General features: G+C 44.6%; 1 protein-coding gene across 1 annotated transcript; it reads left to right on the top strand.

Moving 5' to 3' along the window:
* Nucleotides 1-3,797: 3,797 nt before the first annotated feature.
* On the top strand, nt 3,798-4,669 carry LOC124708248 (probable calcium-binding protein CML18). The gene has a single exon (XM_047239934.1). The coding sequence runs from the start codon at nt 3,852-3,854 to the stop codon at nt 4,320-4,322; it is 471 nt and encodes a 156-aa protein (XP_047095890.1). The 5' UTR covers nt 3,798-3,851; the 3' UTR covers nt 4,323-4,669.
* The last annotated feature ends 13,257 nt before the right edge of the window (nt 4,670-17,926 follow it).

The following is a 17,926-nucleotide window of genomic DNA, read 5'->3' as shown; positions in this document are numbered from 1 at the left end:
CGCTTGCGCAATGCTTCGCAACACTAGAAAGCCACTCTCGATGGGAAAGGTATGCAAAGGAGGCTAGGGCTACAAGGAAAGGGCAAGTTATACCACTTGATGATGGTGGCCAACGATCTTGAACTTGCTATGGTGGTGGAAGGTGTCAAATGAACCGCTTGGATCCTCGGGGTGCCGTCGTCGTTGTCGATGTTGTGGAAGCTTTGTGGTAGCTAAAATGGCACACAAACCGAAGTCCAAACACAAAAGGGATAGTACCAATGCGAAAAATGAAGTTAGCTGTGAAAATTTCGGCCAGGCGGAACTTCCGGCGTCTGGGGGCGGAACTTCCGGTCCTGCCGGGCGGAACTTCCGGTCGCAACAGATTTGCGGGCTGTTCGTCGATTTGGGCGGAAATCCGGTCCGAAAATCTTCGAATTCGCGGAAAATTTGGCACTAGAAGGTGTGGGAAGGTGGGGGAGTTGTAAATCAACACCAAAGACAAGTTTCTATTGGATCAAAACCACCAAAAACTCAACAAATCGCGAGATCCAACCAAGGCCAATTTGAGGCTATTTTTTGGGATTTTCGAAAAATTTCTCAAGAAATTTTTTGGGGGTGTGGGGGTCAAATCCGTGGCAACCAAGGAGCTCTTGATACCATATGATAAGGGCTAAGACCTAGGGGAGGCCCGATCTTCACGGATTTGGATGGGATTCGTGGGGGAGGTGGAAGAACACGAAGAACACGGGTGGAAAGCGGGGTGGATCGAAGATACAAACGCAACACACACACAACCGGTTGTTCTTCGTTGGCCCGATACACTAACCCAATGGAATTGCAAGAAAAAGACCCACAAGGAGTAGAATCCCTCACAAAAGATTGGCAAGCAATTGATAGAGTTCCAAAGAGGAAAAGAGTGCAAAGATAGAATTGCAAGCAGCAAAAGATCCAAACACTAGAATTCCTAGAATGGAAGAGACCAATTCCTTAGAAGAGTCTTGATAACTTCATAGATGTGGATCTAGAAGAGTTTCCCATAGGGAGGAGCAAAGCTCAGGTTTAACCTTACAGCAAGTCTGAATCTCAGTCTGAGCCAACAAGGCTATTTATAGTTGGTGGGGCGAAGGGGTAACTTACAAGCTGAAACGTGCTGTTTTGTGCTGAAAGTCGCCCGGGCGGAACTTCCGGTCGCTTGGGGCGGAAGTTCCGGCTGGATTCCCTTCACAGGGTGCTAGACAACGTCTGGGAGGCATCTGGGCGGAAGTTCCGATCCTGGGGGGCGGAAGTTCCGGTCGGTGCGAAAGTTCCGGCCAACTTCCGGTCTAGTTCCGAAAACGATCGATTTCCTTGCAGTAACATCCCGGGGCGTTTGGGCACATTTTCGGAACTGGCACGGAACTTGGGCGGAAGTTCCGGTCGCTCGGGGCGGAAGTTCCGGCTGGATTCTCTTCACGGGGAATCTGAGTGGAAGTTCCGGTCCTGGGGGGCGGAACTTCCGGCTGGGGCGCTGTAGCTCCATCTTCTTCATTTTCAGCTCCCTCTCCATTGGCTTGGTCTTCATGGCTCGCGTCTTGATCGATGTACCTGATTGAACATAGGGTATTTGCATGAAGTAGCATGTCATCCAATGAGGTATCAAATGCATACGTGGAAAGGAGCGAATTCACCTCTTGGTGTAGGGCTTGGGCCCGAGCTCGTGTCATTGGGCCACGAGGAGGGCTCGTCGGTCTTGAGGAGGAGGTGTCCAAAAGCCACCCCGTATCACCCACTTAGGTTCCGAAGTGCGGTATCCTCCTGGCCCATTAATTATTGATTTAATGTAGAGACTAATCCACAGAAAGTATACCAGTTTCCATGATACTAATCCACATCTATATATGATATGGTTTCTATTTTCTTTTGTGGCATACTTTCGATTAGTAGATATGTCTAGCATACACACTCCAGCATAGTGTTGATACTTGCGATACAATTTATTTTACATTCACTTGCAATTCTAGTACATGTATGATCTAGTAATATGAAAGAAAAATGAATATTGATATTTTTTTGCTATTTTCCCCTTTTTATGTTTGTAAATGCACTCTTTTCACTTGGTTTTTTTTTCAGATTGTGATCTCAACCATCTTATTTTTGCAACAAGTGGTACTAATTGTTGCTTGTGCTTCTTTGGCTAGCTGAACTCTGGCCTCTGTGATGTTCCCCGCTAAGATGAGCACCAATGAGGTGGATGAACAGATATTGAACTACCAGAACAAGAACTCATTGTATTTTGCTGAATGGATTCCAAACAATGTGAAGTCAAGCTTATCCAACATACCTCCCATTGGCCTCGCAATCATCCACCTTCGTCCGAAACTTGACCTCAATTCAGTTGATTTTTCGCCTTGTGAGCGAGGACTCCGCAGCTACATTCGGGAAGCCGACCTTCTTGCACTGGTACACATAGGAGGACATGGATGAGATTAGTTTGCCAAGGCCAATAGAAGCATGAACGATCTATTGACCGAATATCAATAGTATCAGGATCCCACAACTGGCGAGGAGGAAGAGTACGGTGATGGGGAGCCTCGTTCTTTGACTCAAGAAACTAAACTAAACCCATAAATAGAAAAAAAAACATAAATGACTCAAGAAAAATCTCAGTTGAGGCGAAATGAAAAATCATCGAGCAGATAATTAGACACTCTCTATTTTAATAAAGTCGAGACATCAAGATACGTATATATAAGAGCATCTCCAGTCGCGTCCCTCAAAAAACGTCCGGCACAAATGATTTGGGGCACGTTTAGAACCGCGCCGGACAAAAAGAGATCAAAAATCTGTACAGAAAAGAGACCCTTTCCAGCCGCGACCCTCAAACAGCGTCCGGATGCATGCATTTTAATAGAAGAGACCACCTCATGTGGGAAAAGTAGGTGAGAGAAAGTGTGGGGAAAGAGAATGACATGTGGGGACTAGGGGCTGCATGCATGCATATGGGCTCTCATTTTGTGTCCGGCGTCCCTGATAGAGTCTCTACCGAGGACGCCGGACACAAAATGAGGCGCTATTTAGCTTTGGGGGACGCGACTGGAGATGCTCTAAATTTTCGTAGATGGAGGGAGGATGATTGTGGTTATTTGAAACTTGCAACGCGTTGATGACCTCATCATGCTCACATGGAGCAGATACGAAGCGTCGTGAGCTCACTAGAGTCCACTGCCGAGAGGTTACTGGAACCATCTCGCCGTTTGCTGTTCCACACTCCTCAGCAGATCCCCACGCGGTGGTGAGACTGAGAGCGCGTAAAGGCATCAATCAATCGCTCTCTGGCAACGCCCACCAATGAACGCAACCTTCCAAACACGATACGTTCGGCAGACACCTTTCGCGTCCCACCACCTCACACAGCTCACCAACGCAACGCAACGCAGGTCCCACCTTCTCACTCCCCGACACGCGGGCCCCCCGGACAAACAACTTCTACGGACCCCACACGTCAGCCGGCATTAAACGCTGCCGTGTGGCCTCCGCAGTACGGGCTGCGGCCGCCGGTTTTCCTTCCTCCAGACGACTCCGGCACGAGCGCGTCGCAGTCGTCCTGCACCCGTCGCTGTTACGCCCAGTTTACATGTGGGACCGGGCGAACTGGCGGCCCACAGGTCGGTGGCATTGCGCTGCCGGAATCTACGTACGCGTGCTTCTTCCGCTACGCGCACGTTACTTGCTGGATAGATAGATAAAAAGGCTGGAGCGTTTCGGATCGGAGCCGAAGAACCGGGACTAGACGACGGGTGAGGAATTAAAGCGCGAGAGGGAGGACTCACCACATGGCGGCGGCGAACGGCGTGGGCGCGGCGAAGCCGGAGATCTGCGCGGGGCTGGGCATGCCCATGGCGGAGTTGGAGCAGGTCTTCCGCCGCTACGACGCCAACGGCGACGGCAAGATCTCCGCCGACGAGCTCGCCTCCGTGCTCTGCGCGCTCGGCGCGCCGCCGGGCCCCGGCGAGGTGCAGAGCATGATGGACGAGATGGACGCCGACAGGGACGGCTTCGTCGACCTCCGCGAGTTCGCCGCCTTCCACTGCCAGGCCGCCGCCGGCGCCACCGGCGGAGGCGCGGACGCCAGGAAGGAGCAGGAGGCCGCGTCCGAGGCCGAGCTCAAGGAGGCCTTCCGGATGTACGACGCCGACCACAACGGCCTCATCTCCGCCAGGGAGCTCCACCGCGTGCTGCGCCAGCTCGGGGACAAGTGCTCCGTCGCCGACTGCTCACGCATGATCCGCTCCGTCGACGCTGACGGCGACGGATGCGTCAACTTCGAGGAGTTCAAGAAGATGATGGGCGGCGGCAGCTAGGGCGGTAAGGCCTGCCCATAACCCGTGACCAAACAATGCCGCGCGCATGCCTCGTCGTCCGAGCTTTACCTCATGCATGCTTGCTGCTTAGTTTAATTTCTAATCAAAGCTTATTGATCTATCTGCCGAACGCTTCTGTTAATTGTGAGCGAGGCGAACTCGATCGAAACCTCTCAATTTCATGGTCAAGTGATTACTTACTATGTAAAGGTGATCTGCTAGAATTGATTTAGTAGTATCTGCAGCTATATGCAACTTAATTGACTGATCAAATTTGGTTAGGGATTATTGCTTAACTTGCAATGTAATACTGCCCGTTTGGAACTCGTTAATTATGTTCTTGATCAGTCATGGGTTCCTGTGCATGTTCTTGATCATTCCTGTGCAAAATTTGCTCCATTTTTGAAGTTAAGTACTAGTACATTCTACTGTACAACAATGGCGCGACTAGCCGCCGCGAACCATGCATCAACCATCCCAGGATCTCGTCTCCTCTCCTCCAGCACAAGCGCCTCTTTATCTTTATTTAGACCCTTCTTTCGTTCCAATCCCGCCGGCATTGACTTGCCGGGCGGCGTCAACGTCCCGGTGAGGGCGCCTTGTCATCAACTCTTAATTTCTCTAACTCCACCATTCAGGTCGTTGTTCCTTTCATTTTGCCCTTCTCATCCTCTCGTCGCTCATCTCTTCCAATCGCATGGCGCAAAAGGATTGACTTCCCAACACATCACAACAAATGGTGATATTTTGTTTTATGGTTTATTCTTGTGAAATTAGAGTCACGTACACCTATCATAAAATCCCCTGTAGCATGGCTATTTTTTGAAAAAATCACATTACATCATGCCAACTTAATTAAAGTTTGTAGTACAGTAGTACAAACTATGAAACGTTTCCATCTTTGTCATTCATTGCCTATATTATTATATGATGGATTTTAATTAAATTCTTAGTTGGAAGGTCAAGGCTGAATGTTAATTAAGTTCTTAGTAGCAATATAAACATGAGAAGCGTTCAATATAAACATGAGAGAATTCCTTATTTGACACTCTTAAAAGTTTTAGTTCCTTATTTGGACCTGAGAAACTTTTTCTTCCCTATTTGGCATCCTATCTTTATTTTCTTCGCTATATGACACTCTAGTGCAATTTGAACACTAACGGTGTTAGCTAGGGACCTAACATGTCGTTTTTGCCCCTGGTTTAGTATGTGACTACTTTTTTACATGACAAAATTAAAATAGCAGTACCGGATATACTTGGTCATGGTTAAGTGTTAACTGGGTTTGATATCATCATTGTTCGTGAAAATCCTGTTTGTCTTTAATCATATTTTTCTCCCGAGTTCAGCACAACCGTAAATCTTTGAACATTGCTTGTTAGAATCTGTGATGACATAAAAAAATGCGGTAAATAATTTATTTACTACAGGCATTCCGTATGGAGATTTTGTTATACTGTCAAGAACACGTTTTAGCATGACAAATTTTCTTAAGTCTCCAGATAGACACATTTATTATTCAGAAAATTGAAAAACGTAACATGTCTCACAACCAAGTGAAGAACATATAAGAGGCTACTGCATGCAGCTACAGCATCTTTTTAAACAACGCACGCTGACACAAACAGGGGCATGTGTTTTCTACTGTACATGATAATTTGTTCGCTCTAATTTTGGACAAGACACTGAAGAACAGCTGACTGGCCCGGGTCTAAAATCGAGCGCGCATCCTCAACCAAACCTGCAGGCACGCCCGCCGCGTAGCTCTCCGATGGAAGCACCACAGTTGTGGCCTCTCCATCCGCTGCTGTGGCTTCCGCAGGGAGCCAGGGGTACATTAGTCTGAGAAAAAAAGAGTTGACGGCAGGATCTAAGGGCTCCGGAAGGATCTAAGGGCTCCTTTGATTCAAAGGATTTGCATAGGAATTGTGTAGGATTTGGTTTTCATAGGAAAAATTCCTATACATGTTGTTTGATTTATAGGAACATATCCTATAGGAAAAATTCCTATAGGAATCTTGTAGTGTAATTCCTATAGGAAAAAAGCATTAGCTCATATCTCATGGAAAAATTCCTTTGCTACAATCAAACAAACTTCATCTTCCTATAGGTTTCAAGTAGACATGCCATCTATTCCTATGTTTTTCCTATCCTTTAAATCAAAGGAGCCCTAACAGAGTGGACCGTGGTGTCATTTAGGGAAGAAAATGAAAATAGAGCGTCGTATAGGGAAGAAAATATTTTTCAGGGTCAAATAAGGAACTGAAACTTTTAGAAGTGTCAAATAAGGAATTCTCTCTATAAACATCTTGATATGTTCAAGTCGAAATTAGAAGAAAAAAATACTACTCCCTCCATTGACAAAAGGGTGTCTTAACTTTTATCAAAATATGCAGGTATCTATATATGCGTTTTAGTGTGTAGATACAATCAAATTTAGACGAAGTTGAGAGATCTTTTTATAGACAGAGGAGTACTTTAGTTTTTAACCTATAGGCTATAGCTACTCCAATATTATGGCAAAGTTAATTTGCAATGGTAGTTCTACCTCCTCGTTTTTTCTCTCTTAATTTTGTTCTAAAAATGAAGATTCAAATTCAGCTGGTCAGCTAGCTATAACTTTTCCAATCCGGAGCCAAACCACGGTTGAACTAATCTCCGGCCCATACATATGCACCTGTCCGCTATCTATCCTTGCAATAGATCAATCGATCTTTCCCGAGCTAGAGGCCGGGAGATCGAAACTACTTCATCACTAACAAAACAGCTGTGTCTGATCCACGCACTACCAAGAATTATAGGACCGAGAAAATTACAAAAAACGCCTTTTGAGCTAATATTTTTAAAAGCCTTTTTTCATAATTTTGCACAAAGCTAATAGTTGATCCTCAATTTATTTTTGAAAACGCTGATGGCTCATTTTAGTGAAATGGCCCCACTGCAAATGCTGACATGACAAATGTGTAGAGTGTTTCTGTATTTTGGGCGTTTTTGTAAAACAATCCACTTGTCAGATTTTATATCAAATCTCTATGCAAGTGCCAATCGGATCCCACCTATCACGTCATTCCTAACTACAACGACCAATCCCCTAGCCCGCTGGCCATCCCTGACATTTGCGGGCGACGTGGCTCGCGATCATCGTCCCTCAACCTTGCGACTGTCTAGGCGTGGAACGGTGTGGATTGCCCCTCTACCTTTGCCTCCTGTTGCCGGAGCCAGGCTCATGCACCTGTGACTCAAATCTCTCAAATGCTCTCTACTCAAATTCACCAACGCAGCTCATTGGAGCCACCATGTCCTCCGCAATTGGTCTGGCTTCCGGAGGCGCGACGAATAGTAGCAACATGTCTTCTAGGCCGTCGCGACGAGCCAGGGCATGTCGGCCGCGTGGGATGCATGTGATGAGGCCCGCACTTCGATGCCCGTCCACCCCGTCCTGCATCGGGGAGGCCGGGGGTGGGGCGCGCTAGTGGTTAGGGGAGGTAGGGCGGCGCAAGGGAGGCTGCTAGCGGCGGTTGTTGGAGGTTTGGGGTGACACATGTGGGCAAGAGAGGTCCTGATGGCTGCTGGAGGTTGGGGCGGTGCAACAGAGCAAGGAAGGCTGCTAGCGGTGTGCTTGCTTGAGGCCAGGGGCCGCAAAAACCTAGATGTGGCGGCCTATAGGGAGCCTCATTAGCGGTGCTCGATTGATTTTTCTTAAAGAAAGGCAACAAATGCCTCATTCCATTAATTAAGGAGAAGAGAGTTTGGTACAAAATGATAAAAAAAAGTTCAATCAAAGGGACTACTCTCCCAAAATTACAATGCTCAACTTTTCGTGAATGTGGTCAGTTGGATAGCGCCCGCGTCAGCGTGCATCCTCTCTTGTTCTCCCGGGCACGCTGACTAGTCCACACCGAAATCGACCCCCTCCCTCTCAGCCACAAGACAACCGTGGTCCCGCCACCCGCGCTGTGTGTCACCCTTGTCGGTGATGTATGCTTTGGTCGTTGCTTGTAGGAGGCCAGGTCTATTGCCAATATTCTTGTACACACTTGTCATCGCCACGCATGGTCAGGCCCTACGCCTGACAGTGCTGCCACCTCGTATCTTCGCCCTGCTTGCCACCACCACCTTAGTCCATATCGACGCTAGGCTTGGTTGGCTTTTACTACTATCATCTGAGTTCCGGCCACGACATGCCCACTTCGCCGTCGTCCTCTCGGACCCACCCACCGTGTCGCCTAGTACATGTTCGGCCATTTGCATAGATAAATTTGAGCTAAGAATTCAACCTATAATTTGAACTTGCCTACATAGATATTGACATAGTGATGAGCATCGTATCATGTTGTGCTTGGATGGACGGTAGGTCGATCTTGTTTTTGTACGGCAATGTGATCGATACATCATCGGGCGATGATCTGACGATGATATTGAACTTTTGATGGCCACGTCAACCCTCATCCATAAGCACAACAAAAGGCAGTTGCCGAAGTTCAGGGGCTCGATGCAGGGGAAGTTTGAAGCATAAGGAAGTTAGCCATAATCATCTCTTCAAAGACTACTTCCACCATACAAATCCAATCTTCCTAGAGTATAGATTCTGGCACAACTTTCGTAGGTCAAGAAAGTCGTTCTTTTATATCCCCAGTGGCGCATGGACCACTGCTCGTACTTCAAACGCAAGACCGATGCCGCCGACAAGCTTGTCTTCTCTTCTTAGCAAAAATGTTTCGCGACGATTTTCATGCTTGCATATGGAGTTGTTGGCGATCTTGTTGATGAGTAAATGCGAAGGAGTGAGACCACATTCCTTGAATCGATGTGCATGTTCTACAAAGCAGTAATTGTGGTGTTCGACAAAGTTTACTTGAGAAAGCCAAATATTGTCGACACTAATATTGATCAACAAGTCAAAAGGGTCGGTTTCCTGAGATGCTTGAAAGAATAAACTGCATGCATTAAGAGTGAAAAAACTATCCTTCTGTTTGGAAGGGACAATATAGCGGGCATGTGGATGGGTGTACTTACACCTGGGCAAAACTCGGGCCGGGTCGGGTTTCGGGCCAAGCCCGAAAAAGCCCGAATCTAAATTGCCAAGCCTGAGCCCGGCCCAGCCCGACCATCAGGCCTATAAATTAAGCCCAAACCTGGCCCGAACAAGTAAAAGCCCGACCCGGCCCAAGAAGCCTGGCCCGAATCTTACCTAAAGTGCGAAAACTGCAAGCCCGAGCCCGGCCTGAGCCGACGTTCAGGCTCAAAAAATAGGCCCAAACCCGGCCGGAAGTGCAAGCCCGGCCTGGCCCGGGAGTTTTGAGTCGGGTTGTTGATACTTCTCCGACGTATCGATAATTTCTTATGTTCCATGCCACATTATTGATGATATCTACATGTTTTATACACATTATATGTCACATTTATGCGTTTTCCGGAACTAACCTATTGACGAGATGCCGAAGGGCCGCTCTCGTTTCTCGTCGTTTTTGGTTCCGAAATCCTAGTAAGGAAATATTCTCGAATTGGACGAAATCAACGCCCGGAGTCTTATAATTGGACGAAGCTTCCGAACACCCGAGAGTCGCCGGAGGGGAGCCCCGGGGGCCCCACACAACACCCGGCGCGGCCGGAGGGGGGCCGCGCCCCTAGTGTGTGGGCCCACCAGGCCCCTCCGAGGCTGCCCTTCCGCCTACTTAAGGTCTCCGTCGCGAAAACCCTACCACGTTCGACGAAACCAGAGAAAACCTTCCGGAGCCGCCGCCATCGCGAAGCCAAGATCTGGGGGACAGGAGTCTCTGTTCCGGCACGCCGCCGGGACAGGGAAGTGCCCCCGGAAGGCTTCTCCATCGACACCACCGCCATCTTCATCAACGCTGCTGTCTCCCATGAGGAGGGAGTAGTTCTCCATCGAGGCTCGGGGCTGTACCGGTAGCTATGTGGTTCATCTCTCTCCTATGTACTTCAATACAATAATCTCATGAGCTGCCTTACATGATTGACATTCATATGATGATGCTTGTAATCTAGATGTCATTATGCTAGTCAAGTTGATTTTACTTATGTGATCTCCGGAGACTCCTTGTCCCACGTGTGTAAAGGTGACAGTTGTGTGCACCGTGTGGGTCTCTTAAGCTATATTTCACGGAATACTTATTCACTCGTTATGAATGGCATAGTGAAGTGCTTATTTATATCCCTTTATGATTGCAATGTGTTTTGTATCACAATTTATCTGTGTGCTACTCTAGTGATGTTATTAAAGTAGTTTATTCCTCCCGCACGGTGTAATGGTGACGAGTGTGTGCATCGTGTAGTACTTGGCGTAGGCTATGATTGTGATCTCTTGTAGATTATGAAGTTAACTATTGCTATGATAGTATTGATGTGATCTATTCCTCCTTTCGTAGTGTGAAGGTGACAGGTGTGCATGCTATGTTAGTATTTGGTTTGGTTATGTTGATCCGTTATGCACTCTAAGGTTATTTAAATATGAACATTGAATATTGTGGAGCTTGTTAACTCCGGCATTGAGGGTTCGTGTAATCCTACACGCTTAGTGGTGTTCATCATCCAACAAGAGGGTGTAGAGTCTAGCATCTATCTATTTATTCTGTTATGTGATCAATGTTGAGAGTGTCTACTAGTGAAAGTATGATCCCTAGTCCTTGTTCCTAAATACTGCTATCGCTGCTTGTTTACTGTTTTACTGCATCTTTACTTCCTACAATATTACAACCATCATCTGCACGCCAGCAAACACTTTTCTGGCGCCGTTACTACTGCTCATATTCATTCATACCACTTGTATTTCACTATCTCTTCGCCGAACTAGTGCATCTATTAGGTGTGTTGGGGACACAAGAGACTTCTTGCTTTGTGGTTGTAGGGTTGCATGAGAGGGATATCTTTGACCTCTTCCTCCCTGAGTTCGATAAACCTTGGGTGATCCACTTAACGGAAACTTGCTGCTGTTCTACAAACCTCTGCTCTTGGAGGCCCAACACTGTCTACAAGAATAGAAGCACCCGTAGACATCAAGCTATTTTCTGGCGCCGTTGCCGGGGAGGAAGGTAAACGGCACACACACACCGGATCCCGGCAACGAAGCACTTTTCTGGCGCCGTTGCCGGGGAGGAATGGTAAAAGGCACTCATACTCCGGTCCCAGGTAACTAAGTACTTTTCTGTTGCCGTTTTGTGTGTGCTCGAAGCTATTTCCTTTAGATCCTGCAATTGCATCTTTTTGTTTCTTGTTTACACTAGTTAGGCATAATGGACAACAATGAGCTTCTTATTCTATTTCCTTATTTAAGACATGGATGGTTTGATGCGAAAATTAAAAAACCTATGGAACATATTAGTATGAACGCTTTGAACACCATTGTTGCTAATGATATGGAAAATTCTAAGCTTGGGGAAGCTGACTTTGATGAGCATGATATTTTTAGTCCCCCAAGCATTGAGGAGAAAATTTACTTTGATGATACTTTGCCTCCTATTTATGATGATTATAATGATATTGGTCTTTTAGTACCGCCTGTTATGGAGGATAAATTTGATTATGATCACAATATGCCTCCTATATTTGATGATGAGAATAATAATGATAGCTACTTTGTTGAATTTGCTCCCACTACAACTAATAAAATTGATTATGCTTATGTGGAGAGTAATGATACTTTTATGCATGTGAATAAGAATGCTTTATGTGATACTTATATTGTTGAGTTTGTTCATGATGCCTCTGAAAGTTATTATGAGAGAGGAAAATATGGTTGTAGAAGTTTTCATGTTACTAAAACACCTCTCTATGTGCTGAAATTTTTGAAGTTACACTGGTTTTATCTTCCTATGCTTGTTACTTTGCTCTTCATGAACTTGTTTATTTACAAGATTCTTATGCATAGGAAGCATGTTAGGCTTAAATGTGTTTTGAATTTGCTTTTTGATGCTCTCTTTTGCTTCAACTCTTATTTCTTGCGAGTGCATCATTAAAATTACTGAGCCCATCTTAATGGCTATAAAGAAAGCACTTCTTGGGAGATAACCCATGTGTTTATTTTGCTACAGTACTTTTGTTTTATATTTGAGTCTTGGAAGTTGTTACTACTGTAGCAACCTCTCCTTATCTTACTTTATTGCATTGTTGTGCCAAGTAAAGTCTTTGATAGCAAGGTTCATACTAGATTTGGATTACTGCGCAGAAACAGATTTCTGTCTGTCACGAATCTGGGCAGAATTCTTTGTAGGTAACTCAGAAAAATCTGCCAATTTACGTGCGTGATCCTCAGATATGTACGCAACTTTCATTCAATTTGAGCATTTTCATCTGAGCAAGTCTGGTGTCACTTTAAAATTCGTCTTTACGGACTGTTCTGTTTTGACAGATTCTGCCTTTTATTTCGCATTGCCTCTTTTGCTGTGTGGGATGGATTTCTTTGTTCCATTAACTTCCAGTAGCTTTGGGAAATGTCCAGAAGTGTTAAGAATGATTGTGTCACCTCTGAACATGTGAGTTTTTGATTATGCACTAACCCTCTAATGAGTTGTTTTGAGTTTGGTGTGGAGGAAGTTTTCAAGGGTCAAGAGAGGAGGATGATATACTATGATCAAGAAGAGTGAAGAGTCTAAGCTTGGGGATGCCCCGGTGGTTCATCCCTGCATATTTCAAGAAGACTCAAGCTTCTAAGCTTGGGGATGCCCAAGGTATCCCCTTCTTCATCGATAAAATTATCAGGTTCCTTCTCTTGAAACTATATTTTTATTCGGTCACATCTTATGTACTTTACTTGGAGCGTCTGTTTGTTTTTGTTTTTGTTTATGTTTGAATAAGTTCATCCTTGTGTGGGAGAGAGACACGCTCCGCTGGTTCGTATGAACACATGTGTTCTTAGCTTTTAATGTTCATGGCGAAGGTTGAAACTGCTTCGTTCATTGTTATATGGTTGGAAACGGGAAATGCTACATGTAGTAATTGATAAAATGTCTTGAATAATTTGATACTTGGCAATTGTTGTGCTCATATTTAAGCTCTTGCATCATATACTTTGCACCTATTAATGAAGAAATACATAGAGCTTGCTAAAATTTGGTTTGCATAATTGGTCTCTCTAAAGTCTAGATAATTTCTAGTATTGAGTTTGAACAAGGAAGACGGTGTAGAGTCTTATAATGTTTACAATATGTCTTTTATGTGAGTTTTGCTGCACCGGTTTATCCTTGTGTTTGTTTCAAATAACCTTGCTAGCCTAAACCTTGTATCGAGAGGGAATACTTCTCATGCATCCAAAATCCTTGAGCCAACCACTATGCCATTTGTGTCCACCATACCTACCTACTACATGGTATTTCTCCGCCATTCCAAAGTAAATTGCTTGAGTGCTACCTTTAAACTTCTATTCTTTGCCTTTACAATACATAGCTCATGGGAAAATAGCCTTAAAAACTATTGTGGTATTGAATATGTACTTATGTACTTTATCTCTTATTAAGTTGCTTGTTGTGCGATAACTATGCTCCTGTGGGGATGCCATCAACTCTTTGTTGAAAATCATGTGTGTTGCTATGCATGTTCGTCTTGTCTGAAGTAAGGGCGGTTTTCACATCAAATGGTTTGAGTATGCATACTGTTAGAGAAGAACATTGGGCCGCTAACTAAAGCCATGAATCATGGTGGAAGTTTCAGTTTGGACATAAAACCCCAATCTCTTATGAGAATGTTATCTGTTGTTGAATGCTTCAGCATTAAAAGAGGAGTCCATTATCTGTTGTCTATGTTGTCCCGGTATGGGTGTCTAAGTTGAAGAATGATCAAAAGCGAGAAATCCAATGCGAACTTTCTCCTTAGACCCTTGTAAAGGCGGCATAGAGGTACCCCTTTGTGACACTTGGTTGAAACATATGTTATGCAATGATAATCCGTGTTAACCCAAGCTAATTAGGACAAGGTGCGGGCACTACTAGTATACTATGCATGAGGCTTGCAACTTGTAAGATATAATTTACATGATACATATGCTTTATTACTACCGTTGACAAAATTGTTTCATGTTTTCAAAATAAAAGCTCTAGCACAAATATAGCAATCGATGCTTTTCTCTTTGAAGGGCCTTTATTTTACTTTTATGTTGAGTCAGATCACCTATTTCTCTCCACCTCAAGAAGCAAACACTTGTGTGAACTGTGCATTGATTCCTACATACTTGCATATTGCACTTGTTATATTACTTTGCATTGACAACTATCCATGAGATATACATGTTATAAGTTGAAAGCAACCGCTGAAACTTAATCTTCCTTTATGTTGCTTCAATACCTTTTACTTTGAATTATTGCTTTATGAGTTAACTCTTATGCAAGACTTATTGATGCTTGTCTTGAAAGTACTATTCATGAAAAGTCTTTGTTTTATGATTCATTTGTTTACTCATGTCATTACCATTGTTTTGATCACTGCATTCATTACATATGCTTACAATAGTATGATCAAGGTTATGATGGCATGTCACTCCAGAAATTATCTTTGTTATCGTTTACCTGCTTGGGACAAGCAGGAACTAAGCTTGGGGATGCTGATACGTCTCCGACGTATCGATAATTTCTTATGTTCCAAGCCACATTATTGATGATATCTACATGTTTTATACACATTATATGTCATATTTATGCGTTTTCCGGAACTAACCTATTGACGAGATGCCGAAGGGCTAGTTCCTGTTTTCTGCTGTTTTTGGTTCCAGAAATCCTATTAAGGAAATATTCTCGGAATTGGACGAAATCAACGCCCAGAGTCTTATAATTGGACGAAGCTTCCAGAACACCCGAGAGTCGCCAGAGGGGAGCCCTGGGGGCCCCACACAACACCCTGGCGCGACCAGAGGGGGGCCTCGCCCCCCTAGTGTGTGGGCCCACCAGGCCCCCTCCGAGGCTGCCCTTCCGCCTACTTAAGGTCTCCGTCGCGAAAACTCTACCACGTTCGACGGAACCAGAGAAAACCTTCCAGAGCCGCCGCCATCGCGAAGCCAAGATCTGGGGGACAGGAGTCTCTGTTCCGGCACGCCGCCGGGACAGGGAAGTGCCCCCGGAAGGCTTCTCCATCGACACCACCGCCATCTCCATCAACGCTGCTGTCTCCCATGAGGAGGAGTAGTTCTCCATCGAGGCTCGGGGATGTACCGGTAGCTATGTGGTTCATCTCTCTCCTATGTACTTCAATACAATAATCTCATGAGCTGCCTTACATGATTGAGATTCATATGATGATGCTTGTAATCTAGATGTCATTATGCTAGTCAAGTGGATTTTACTTATGTGATCTCTCGGAGACTCCTTGTCCCACGTGTGTAAAGGTGACGAGTGTGTGCACCGTGTGGGTCTCTTAGGCTATATTTCACAGAATACTTATTCACCTGTTATGAATGGCATAGTGAAGTGCTTATTTATATCCCTTTATGATTGCAATGTGTTTTGTATCACAATTTATCCGTGTGCTACTCTAGTGATGTTATTAAAGTAGTTTATTCCTCCTGCACGGTGTAATGGTGACGAGTGTGTGCATCGTGAAGTACTTGGCGTAGGCTATGATTGTGATCTCTTGTAGATTATGAAGTTAACTATTGCTATGATAGTATTGATGTGATCTATTCCTCCTTTCGTAGTGTGAAGGTGACGAGTGTGCATGCTATGTTAGTACTTGGTTTGGTTATGTTGATCCGTTATGCACTCTAAGGTTATTTAAATATGAACATTGAATATTGTGGAGCTTGTTAACTCCGGCATTGAGGGTTCGTGTAATCCTACACGAGTTAGTGGTGTTCATCATCCAACAAGAGGGTGTAGAGTCTAGCATCTATCTATTTATTCTGTTATGTGATCAATGTTGAGAGTGTCTACTAGTGAAAGTATGATCCCTAGGTCTTGTTCCTAAATATCGCTATCGCTGCTTGTTTCTTGTTTTACTGCATCTTTACTTCCTACAATATTACTACCATCATCTGCACGCCAGCAAGCACTTTTTTGGCGCCGTTACTACTGCTCATATTCATTCATACCACTTGTATTTCACTATCTCTTCGCCGAACTAGTGCACCTATTAGGTGTGTTGGGGACACAAGAGACTTCTTGCTTTGTGGTTGCAGGGTTGCATGAGAGGGATATCTTTGACCTCTTCCTCCCTGAGTTCGATAAACCTTGGGTGATCCACTTAAGGGAAACTTGCTGCTGTTCTACAAACCTCTGCTCTTGGAGGTCCAACACTGTCTACAAGAATAGAAGCACCCATAGACATCAGTTGTCCGGGCCGGGCTGCCCATGCCCAGCTGTAGGTGTACTATCACTCTTTTGGTTGTTGCTTCACAAGATGATTGGATTTGACATCCTTTCTTCGGCATGACTAGTTCTCACAGTGATATCCATTTGCTCCGGTGCTCTTCGATATTCTCTAATCTCTAGCCTTGCCAGAGGCAATGCTCCATTGGTGGTGAACTATGATATCAATGGTCATGCATACACCAAGAGATATTATCTAGCCAATAGCATCTATCCTAACTGGTCTATAATTGTGAAGAGTGAAGACAATCTACAACCCTAAAGAGAAGAGAAATGTTGGAGATTTGACTATTAACAAGAGGCTTGTAGGAAGGATCTGAATTAGGTATTTGGTGTGCTCTAATTTCGGTGGGCTATTGTTCGGCACCCTGCTAGAGCATTAAACGCTGAGACCATGTGGAAGGTGTTGAATGCTTGTGTGATTATGCACATCATAATCGTTGAGGATGTGATGGTAGCCTCATTGACCAATGGTGGCAATTTTAGGGTGAATTGGTTGAGCCGGAGCAAGGAAAAACATCATTTGAACAGTTCCTTCGAGTGCACCATGAGATCCGTGACCGGCACACTCACGACCGACTTCAAGCGGATTGATTGAGAATATGTGGGCTCATGTAGGAAACAAATATTCATCTCCTTTCCTTTTATTTGCTTGTGAACTATATTCGACCGTGAACTATGTTGTTTATTTGGTTGTAAATTACACTATTCTCGTGAAATGGGAATAAAAAGTCAAAATAGCCAGCACGGAGCAAATGGATTTGGCCGCTGTGTTTCCCATCCCAAACGGACCAGGGAAGGACCAGTGCCTATGCCCTATCCGCAGGTTGATCCAAACGAAACAAAACTAATACATTTGGTGTCCCAAATAGAAGTGGCGGAGCCAGGATTTGGCGAAGCCCCGAGCTAAAAGCTAAGAACTATTTGTTATTTTTTGAAAAATACCCCATATGAAAGCGCAAGAAAATTGTGGCTCGATTGCATGATGTGAATTTTTGCTCTCGGGTGCGCGAGAACCCGTTTTGAAAAATAAAACAGAATAATACTAAAAATGGCAAGAAAATATGGAATATATCATGCTTGTAGAGAATATATGCAGATATGTGTATGTCAAGTTTAAACCTAAAATTTAAAATATATAACCTACAAAAAAATGACAAGTTGTACAGTCCACACTTTTTTGAAACGTTTAAATGGCACTTTTTCCTTTTTTTTCTTTTAATCAGGTGCGCCCCCACCTAGGTTCTCCACCATATTTCTGCTCGATGGCATAGTTATTATAGGGTTTGATGTTGA

This window comes from Lolium rigidum, chromosome 4, assembly GCF_022539505.1.
Source record: "Lolium rigidum isolate FL_2022 chromosome 4, APGP_CSIRO_Lrig_0.1, whole genome shotgun sequence".
Taxonomy (NCBI): domain Eukaryota; kingdom Viridiplantae; phylum Streptophyta; class Magnoliopsida; order Poales; family Poaceae; genus Lolium; species Lolium rigidum.
Note: the sequence above shows the minus strand (reverse complement) of the source record. Positions and strands in the feature narration are given on the sequence as shown.

What these genes read in the sequence shown, in the direction of transcription:
- LOC124708248 (XM_047239934.1), top strand. Translation starts at nt 3,852, where the DNA reads ATGCCCATGGCGGAGTTGGAGCAGGTCTTCCGCCGCTACGACGCCAAC.